The sequence below is a fragment of the Palaemon carinicauda genome, chromosome 44, assembly GCF_036898095.1.
Source record: "Palaemon carinicauda isolate YSFRI2023 chromosome 44, ASM3689809v2, whole genome shotgun sequence".
Lineage (NCBI taxonomy): Eukaryota > Metazoa > Arthropoda > Malacostraca > Decapoda > Palaemonidae > Palaemon > Palaemon carinicauda.
The window spans coordinates 28,165,756-28,175,918 of NC_090768.1; the positions used below are offsets into that span (position 1 = coordinate 28,165,756).

The window sequence follows — 10,163 nt, forward strand, 5'->3', positions numbered from 1 at the left end:
TGTTAACAATTCTGAAATAAACCATCAACTTATATTGAATGGTCAGCAGCTATAGTGTGTGAGCTGTTATTCCTATTCACCCAGAGCCACACCTTGGAATATAATAATCTACAAAGGCTTTCTATGGGCCAAACTATGGATACTGACAACGTCCAAGAACTAAAAACGGATTTCCCTACGATTGGGCAAAACATTAAGTTCACAACATATATACTGAATATAAACTTATGGACAGACAAAATTAAAAGGTAATTTAATATAGTGAACTACTAAAAGGAATTAAATTAGCAACCACATAGATCATTCAATAGATTAAATATGATAGATAAAAGGTGACAACACTGGTAGAACAAATATGCAGCAACCACGTGCGCCTGAGGAACACATGCAACACACGATTCATGATGCAAGGAATGATCTCTATGAACACTCTTTTTACTTGCAATGACACTTATTTCAAAGTACCCCATATCCACTAAGATACAAAAAGAAAGTTCTCATTATGTACAATAAGAAAAGATGCTTTGAAAAAAAAAAAAAAACTACTGTTGATGCAATGAAAAGAAAAAGAATATTATAGAGTTCTATCCTTGCAGTGTGACCACAATCATTGCTGTAAACATTGAAGATATGGGAAAAGGAAAATACTGGACTCTAGACTTCATGCAGAAATCCAGCCAAGTGCAAGGTGAAGAGTGCAAGGCGCCAGAGGGATAATACTAAAAAATTTTCTTTTTTTAAACAAGTTTCATTCTTTGATCTTTTTCCTATTTATGCACAGTGACCCACATTCCTGAGTTGCTACAACCACATAAAAACATGCAAAAGACAAAAAGGATTATCTGAAAACTAATTTCATTCAAAATAATTAAAGTATACTACAGTACAAGTGATGAAAAATAAAGGAAGATGTGGTGGTTAACACATAAGCAAAGATGAACAATTAAAATATTTTCCATAGTCTTCATCATAGAAAATATAATACTGAACAGTATATCCATAAACTATGCTAACAATTCTATTCATGTTCGGTAATGAAAGAATACAACTTTAAAATACTGAAAATTTTCAGGACATAATGAGAGGATATATTTACCTTACTTGCTATATTTTCAAACCCATACTGATGATCAAGAAAATAATGTGTACAACTTAATTTTGAAATCTTTTAAACACATTCAGGACTGTTAGAGGAAAATATGTGAGTTATAATTGTAAAAAAGGCAAAAGATTTATAAAAGAAACTGCAACTTACAGCCAAGAAAACCTCTTCATGCCCTGAAAACATTTTAAATATTTAATACTAATTTTCCACTTCTTTTTTTTCCAGCAAAATAATGCTAACACTGCTAAAAGAAAATATCCCCTCCGGCGCCACCACTCCACAGAAATGGGGTAGAGAAGATTATGTTTTAAGGAGAATGAGGTTGGATATTCCTACCTCGACTCCTTGGTGTAGATTAGAGAAGGGGAACATTAAATATTTGAGGTCAGGAAAGAAAAAAAAATAGGTGAGACAGAGTAACTGAGCTTTAGCAAAAACAACAATGCATATGCAAAAAGAGTTGCCCTTTTGGATTAGTTTTTCTTCCACGCCGCCACTACAACACACTTAACTATGAAAAACTTTTTTAAATCCTAATAATATATCACTAACAATGAGCTGTTCTTTATACAATGATATAGGCTAAGTTGAAGGTAGTATGTACTATATATCAATATCAAGCTCCCAAATGAGAGCATTATAATACATTAATCAACACTTCGAGACCTATAGGTTGTATCAAAATACTCAATAACCAGTATTCATACTTAAATTGTATGTTAGGAACTTGTTGTTGTTAAGGCTTGAATTAGAACATTTAAACCACCTAGCAAAAATTTAGCTGTTCTAGTTTTAAGAGTCCAAAGCCTTAACAGCAACACTCAATACCTACAATGAATCACTTAAGAACCACAAAAAATTGATCTAGTCAACCTTCAAGAATTCTTTATCCATCATGTTACATTATGAGGTCTTCCAAAACAAGTCAAGTGAGATTTTCATCAATTAGATTAATTATCTATCTAGCTAACTTGTTTAATATAAAAGGAATGTTAATAACTGGCAGTGCACTTTGCCAAAGCAGCTCAGACCTCAAAGCACATTTTCTTTTCAAACTAACTGTTCAGGCAATAATCCAGTCAAAAGTCTAGCTTTATAAAAAATTTTATACGTAGAACGTAGAATTTCTGTTCAACTTTAATTCAGCCAATACCTAGCCCTGTACTTGAACAACTGAATACTTCTTAATTTTACCAAAAGAAAAATTAATGCGCTGATAAAGCAAGCAGAACGTCTTGATGTTACGGTAAAGCAGAGATAATCTTCAAAAAGCTTTAAAAGCATATTTTTCTGGGTCTGAACTGCACTTAGTTGGCACCTTACAAGACATGCTTTGTAACACATGAAGACCTGTGATGTAGCATTACTAAATCTGCAACTACACAACTCAGGTGTATCAATGGCAAAATGCTCTGTACATAGTGACTTAAAATCAACCAATTCTATGCTCAACAAAACTACTTCAGCATTAGAAAAAACAGAAAATACATATACAATCAGTGCATATATATTTTGTATACTATATTCAATAAAATTTCACTGACATTAAAAACAATTTCCAATAAAAGATAACGAAAATGCTGAAAAAAAATATCAATATGTGCACTCAAAAACTGTACTAATTTTCAGTTCAGTGTTCTGCACATTCTACCAAATCCTAAAAAATTAGAGAAAGCACTTTTTTATGAAATTTCATTGTCAACTAGAACAGTACTCATGAAAAATTCATGATTAATATAATTGTACACCAGAATAATGTTTGAGTAAATGCCCACCTTTCAACAGTAGCAATGCACAACTAATTTAGTGCTTTACTGGTGCAACAAATATTATGATTCCATACACTAACACTGAGGCTTCAAAAACAATGTTCACCACTGTATCTCCCATTTTCATAAAAAAAGTGAAAATGTACAGTAAATAGAAAATAATCTGACATGTCATTTCTTCTGAATTTACGATAGGCTTAGCTATAAGGAGAAACTATTGGAATATTGCATAACTATACCTTATAAGTTGGCTAGTCAGTCCCTTTTCTAAATTAGCTTTAATATCTAAATTTCCCGAATATCACTTATCTATGAAGAATTTTGCCTTGTTGTTTAGCCATAATATTGTTCTTACAGAAAATTAGTTTTCAGGTTCTCAAACTAAAAAGGAAAATAAATTTCTTGTTTATGTCACGAAAACTGATCACTCCTAATTGCAGCGATAACTCTAAATAAACTTATTTTTATGATTTGATTTCTATGAAGTGTCAGTAATTATGAATATATTATATATAGGTAGTAGTGACGTAGCCTAATGCGTAGTGGCGGCAGTTAGGGCAGATAGAAGGCAGCAGCAGCAGACAGTAAGCAGAAAGGTACCGTGGGCGGGGGTAGTGGTGGAGGGGGCAACACTACTGTACGTCGGCTTTCCCCCGGTACCTGACATCGACGATGGATCTGTAACACACACAACCCCACACTCAGCGACAACACCCCACATATAAAATCTGATAGATCATTATAGATATGCGGGAGAGAAAGAGAAATTGGAGAATACCATGGAACAGGGAGGTCTCATACGCCTTTTTCCGTGGTTATTCCAATTTAAGTAATCAAAGGAATAAGGCATTGAAGATGTTGGCAGCTAAAAAAATAAATAAGGAACAGGAATGTGTGGGCCGGTATTTAGGTTGTTTGACATGGTTCAAAAAGAGTGGTGTAAAGGCTCTATAAAGACATTAAGATGATTAACAAATAATTAAACAGCCATACAAATACAAACACACACAGGAGGCATTTAGGCATGTAATGAAAAAGTTTAAAAGAATCTTTATCATAAAAATTTGATCAAGCATATGGAAGTACAGTATTTTAAGAATAGATTTAAATGAGAATTTAAGAGCACAGAATGTCTAGCTTTCAGTATGTGAGAATCACTGCTGGTACAGCAAAATAGTAAGATACAATGATTGTAGATTCAACACAGAGTTCCTCAAACAAAAGAAATTTAGTGATGGTAACGCTCAACTCTGTAAAAATAGTTCTGGATAATTTATAGAAAGAGACCTTCCTTCCATTCAGAGCATTCAAAACCAGATAGAACAGCAATACATAGTATAACATTAGAGTGCTACAAAAATGGAAAAAGTAAAATTACAAGAAATATAAGGGATACATAATTCCTCATAGCAAAGAAAAAAAAAAGGAATCTAAAAGAGAACGTCCCACTAAATTATTCTGCTAATGCCTTTCAGTGACCTTACTTTTTATTCACTAGGTTGTAAGTCATATATTCCACTTGACTTAACACTGAAAACAACACTTAGTGCTTAAAAATCATATAAAGACTTTCAGAAGAGGATGAAACCATAAATAAACAAAAGACAAACCAATGAAAGCCTTGCTTAAGTACTGCAACACATTATCATATCGTGAATGTAAGTAGTGCACTGTAATTCCATTTATTACCCAAACTCAATTTACTACCTATCAGTCTATAAATATGTACCGTTTATGATTATCACGCACATATATTCAAAATCATAATTACAGTATTTCTTACTCTAATGAGCTGTTACATTCGTAACAACCTAAAACTTGAAAATTAAATCTGAAATGTCGCAAATTGTGCCTGATTTCGAAACACAGTATGATGTAACTCTTCAGATATGCTAAAAATAATACAAAAGTAAACTCTAATTATGCTTACTATTTACAGAGAAAACTTACAATAATACTTTAATAATAAAGTAATGGAAACTTGAGCAATTTTTTAAGGGGAAAGATTTAATTAAAAATCAGGTTGAACAAAATGTGAATCTATGGCTGAAAATGGGCTTATTCTTAAAAAAAAAAAAAAGTAAGAAGTTATTCCAATTTCCCTTTATTTCCAGAAAATAGATAACGGATAGGATTTGGCCTTGTTCATACAAATTTAAAGAATGAAAAAACTAAAGAAATATCCAATGGCATACAGTACTTCAACTATGATAACTTATTTTCAAAAGCAATATTTGATCATATACAGTATGTTAACCCTTTTACCCCCAAAGGACGTACTGGTACGTTTCACAAAAGCCATCCCTTTACCCCCATGGACGTACCGCTACGTCCTTGCAAAAAAAATGCTATAAAAATTTGTTTTTCATATTTTTTGATAATTTTTTGAGAAAATTCAGGCATTTTCCAAGAGAATGAGACCAACCTGACCTCTCTATGACAAAAATTAAGGCTGTTAGAGCAATTTGAAAAAAATATATTGCAAAATGTGCTAGGAAAAAGATAACCCCTTGGGGATTAAGGGTTGGAAATTTCCAAATACCCCGGGGTAAAAGGGTTAATAAATAATTTCAAATTTCTTCTATGCATGTGTGCAAAAATATTAAAAAAATGCATATACACACATATACTGTATATATATATATATATATATATATATATATATATATATATATATATATATATATATATATATATATATATATATATATATATATATAATAATATATATATATATATATATATATATATATATATATATATATATATATATATATATATATATATATATATATATATATATATATATATAATATATATACATATATATATACATATATATATATATATATATATATATATATATATATCATCATCATCATCTTCATCATCTCCTCCTTCGCCAATGACGCAAAGGGCCTCGGTTAGATCTCGCCAGTCATTCCTATCTTGAGCTTTTAATTCAATACTTCTCCATTCATCATCTCTCCTACTTTGCACATCATAGTCCCATATATATATATATATATATATATATATATATATATATATATATATATATATATATATATATATATACAGTAGGGTCCCGAATTATGCAAGAATTTGGTCGATCAATGACCTCGTATAAATGGAAAATCGTATATTTCGAAATGCACAACTAACAGAAATAATTACATTTGGGCCATGGCAACCAGCAACTTGCCTATTCAAACGTGTTTACCACCCATTTCCAATACTTTCTATATACTATACTGTATTATTTTATACTATCAAATTGTTTTTGTAAATAAATCAAACATTTAATATGCTTTAAAGTTTTAATAACTTGAAAAAAAGGTTAAAGTTACAACCAGGATGTGTGTAAACACCGTATATTTCTCGTTATAACAGGACTCAAAATACAGACAAATTTTAATGTTTGCCATATCTATTGTATACGACAACTGGTGAATAGCAAAACCATCACTGTATAGAGTAGCTTTTGTTGTATCATTGAAAATCCTAAATTATCAAAATAAAGGAGATTTCATATCACGAGTTTCCTAAACACGCCAAAAAGCACAATGAAAAATGACGACCATTGTTTTGTTTACGTTTATTTCTGATCATAACGAAGAAACGAACGCATTTACACATCTTTGTATAGGTTAGTTTTATATGATGATTTTGTTATTGCCAATGTTGTTCTACTTAATTTTTTTTAGAACTTCAAAATAAATGAAAAAACGTTTTCCTTTATGACGCCGCCTGAAACGGAAATCTTCCATTTGTTTACTGTATGCTCCATCTTCGATCATAATAAACAAACGAACGCATTAAACACACATGATCAAAGTGATAACTATTTATATTACAGTAAAAGCATTTTAAACATTATGTTATTACAAATATTTTACTTACCGTATCCATATAAATTCCTAAAATCGTAGCAAACCAGGAAAACTTTTTTTCATACGTTTATCAACAATAGCAAAGAGCCGCTATTAACAGTATGGTAATTTACGATAATTCTAAACTGTTACGAAAGATAATTGTCCTTTCCATATCCAAAATACTTTTCTTAGCTGCAGTTATAAGTCAACTTGTACCCACCTCAATTAGGGAACCATTTGGAAAAAAAGGTAAAAGAAGAAGAAAGTCCCAGGCCGGTTTTTAAAGTCATCGAACAATTAGGTTACCGCTAGAACGTTCTATATGATAGAGAAGGTGCGAGATTGGAGAAGTAAGGAAAATTGAATCATGCTAGATTTTTAATAAAACTGAACTCTGTGAAACAACAAAGATTTCATTTGTTAGAGAGATAGAGAGGTAAGAAATGAGGGGGGTAGCGAGAGAGAGAGAGAGAGAGAGAGAGAGAGAGAGAGAGAGAGAGAGAGAGAGAGAGAGAGATGATGGTTATAAATGTAATAAACAATAAATATGATAGGTTATAAGACATGAGAGAGAGAGAATGATGGTTATAAATGTAATAAACAATAAATATGATAGGTTATAAGACATTGGTGCTTATATAATATTAACTGTATAGATGATTTGAATAAGTCAAGAAATGGTATAAACAATGCTTTGTTATTGTATTCGTACACTCATATTCTTGAGAGCGAGAGCTAGACATCAGCTGATCTGATCACAGCTAAAAGTTAAACAAAAATAAATTGGCAATACTCGATTTATAAAACATTTCTGAAATTTAAAACAAAAGTTAAGGGTTTTCTTAAAGCACAATTAATTATTTAAATAGTAGCGATTTTCTAGAATAAAGTGAAGTTTCCTAAAAATAGTAGTTTGCTGACGAAATCGGATGTCATATTTTAAGCTACGATTGAAATGGATTTATACTCGGTATAATTTTTTTGCTTTATATTTAATTGACGCTTTTAAATAAAACCTATTTTGGGTTCTTCATCCACAGTATATGTAAGTATTGTATAACATCAGAGAGAGAGAGAGAGAGAGAGAGAGAGAGAGAGAGAGAGAGAGAGAGAGAGACTCTGCTGTTGTAATCGAATGCCATGTTTTTGTTTCTTGTACCACTTGAAGCGAGGAAATGATCACCGCAACTAATAATAGTCATGTTAATTTCATTCTTAAACTCAGGTTGTAATATGTGAACTAAGATTTTATTTCTTACACACATACAGAGAGAGAGAGAGAGAGAGAGAGAGAGAGAGAGAGAGAGATTAAGTTTCTCACTCTCTCTCTCTCTCTCTCTCTCTCTCTCTCTCTCTCTCTCTCTCTCTCTCTCTCTGGAGAGAGGATTTTATAATTACACCTTGTACTATACAAAACAAATCATTGTAAAGCAAATCTATACTGTTTAGAAGATGACAAAATATTGCCGACTTGTTCCGGAAATTTACGCTATTCACTGCCGATAAACGAACTCAGCCTACGTGTGAAAACCTTGAATACCCACAGGGAAAACTAAAGCTTTTATATATTTTATACTAAATAAAAATAATGCTTGAATATACCTTCATTAACAATACCATTAAAATTATCGAAAGGTTAGAGAAAGATAAAGATTGCCGAGAATGTAACCACAATTCTGTTTACATTTTGTTAGCTGGATTCGCAGTTAAAAGTTGATTTCATTGTTGATATGGAATTTTATCCTTTAAGGGGCTATTTATTATGAAATTATGTTAATAAAATGTAAGATAAATATCGTTTGGTAACATTTATTATCCACCTCTGTATTTAGGTCTACCAATATACCTAAAAAGACAATAGATTTGATATATATTGTAGTGCTTGACTTGCAGACTTTGAACAGCTTTGCAGAAACAATTTTTTCTTTTTAAACTACCGACCGTATAATTGGGGAATCGCATAATTCGAACACGCATAATTCGGGACCCTACTGTGTGTATATATATATATATATATATATATATATATATATATATATATATATATATATATATATATATATATATATATATATTCATTGGTGTATTTATCTTGGGAGATTTTACATTTTTGGCCTGTTTACTTATCATCTCTGATAACTTATGCCTCTCATGCATCTTTCAGCATAATTATAATATCGAGCAGAAAAATAAATAGGGATGTACCTTGGAGAGACGTGCAACAAAGATTTGTTAACGAATACCACATACAACAGTAGCTAGTATAGGGAAAACGAATAATTTATTCCTCAAAAAATCAAAGATAATGGTAGAACTATATGGGATACTAAAACAAATACTTTCACTGGAATATTCAAAGAAAAAGTAAAAGAACAGGTACCATGGCTAGAAAAAGGTTTCGTACGGGACTGGGCCGCTTGCATACGTATTTAAACAGGATTGTTTAGTAATAACAAATTATTTTCACAAAAAAAGAGCATTTGAAGCATAGAAGATAAAAGTTTTCCTGGTAATAAATGCAATAATCTGAATTTCCAAAATTTCCAAGCCAGAAGGCACTATCTTTTTTTTGCAATTATATAATTTTCCCTACTTTCCTGTATTTGGCATTATATATCTAGGAATATTATTGTTTTCATGTCTTTTCTGTCAAAGCTAGGCTAAGTTTTTTTTTTATTCAGTTAATAATGGATTTTGGAGTTTTATCAAGGGTGCAGCATATATTCACAGATTTCCTACATTCTTTGTTATCTGCTACCTAACCCACCACACATGTTAAGGGTCAGCTATATTTATGTACAGTACATCTTCTGTATATGTATAACTGTAAGCATGTCTTGCAATCTATCTATCAATCTATCTATCTAAATATCTATCTATCTATATATATATACATATATGTGTGTGTGTGTGAAAGAATATGTCTGAGGCCTTTGTCCTGCAGTGGACTGGTAATGGATGACTATATATATATATATATATATATATATATATATATATATATATATATATATATATATATATTTACTGTATATATATATATATATATATATATATATATATATATATATATATATATATATATATTTACTGTATATATATATTTACTGTATATATATATATATATATATATATATATATATATATATATATCAAAAGTGTGTGTGTAGATCTAGAGTACATTACTAAACGCATACCTATCTATCTATCTACTTTATGCATATTTTGAGCATATATATATATATATATATATATATATATATATATATATATATATATATATATATATATATATATATATAATATATATATATATATATATGAAAAATCAATTTTTGGCAGAAATATCCCAAGTAGAAGCTGCTAATGAGGAACTTCCATCAGGATGACATGGCTCGAGCCCAAATATATATA

At 30.4% G+C, this 10,163-nt stretch overlaps 1 protein-coding gene across 5 annotated transcripts in view; it reads right to left on the reverse strand.

The window, feature by feature from the left end:
• The window catches only part of LOC137634253 (fasciclin-2-like), a 114,402-nt gene that overhangs the window by 25,049 nt on the left and 79,190 nt on the right, over positions 1-10,163 (reverse strand). For 4 of the 5 annotated variants that reach the window (XM_068366531.1, XM_068366533.1, XM_068366534.1 and 1 more), the window contains exon 12: positions 3,475-3,552. The exons of the other annotated variant lie outside the window; for it this stretch is intronic. In XM_068366531.1, coding sequence (XP_068222632.1) covers positions 3,475-3,552 — 78 coding nt within the window. The remainder of the gene's footprint in view (positions 1-3,474; positions 3,553-10,163) is intronic. 5 annotated transcript variants of the gene reach the window in all.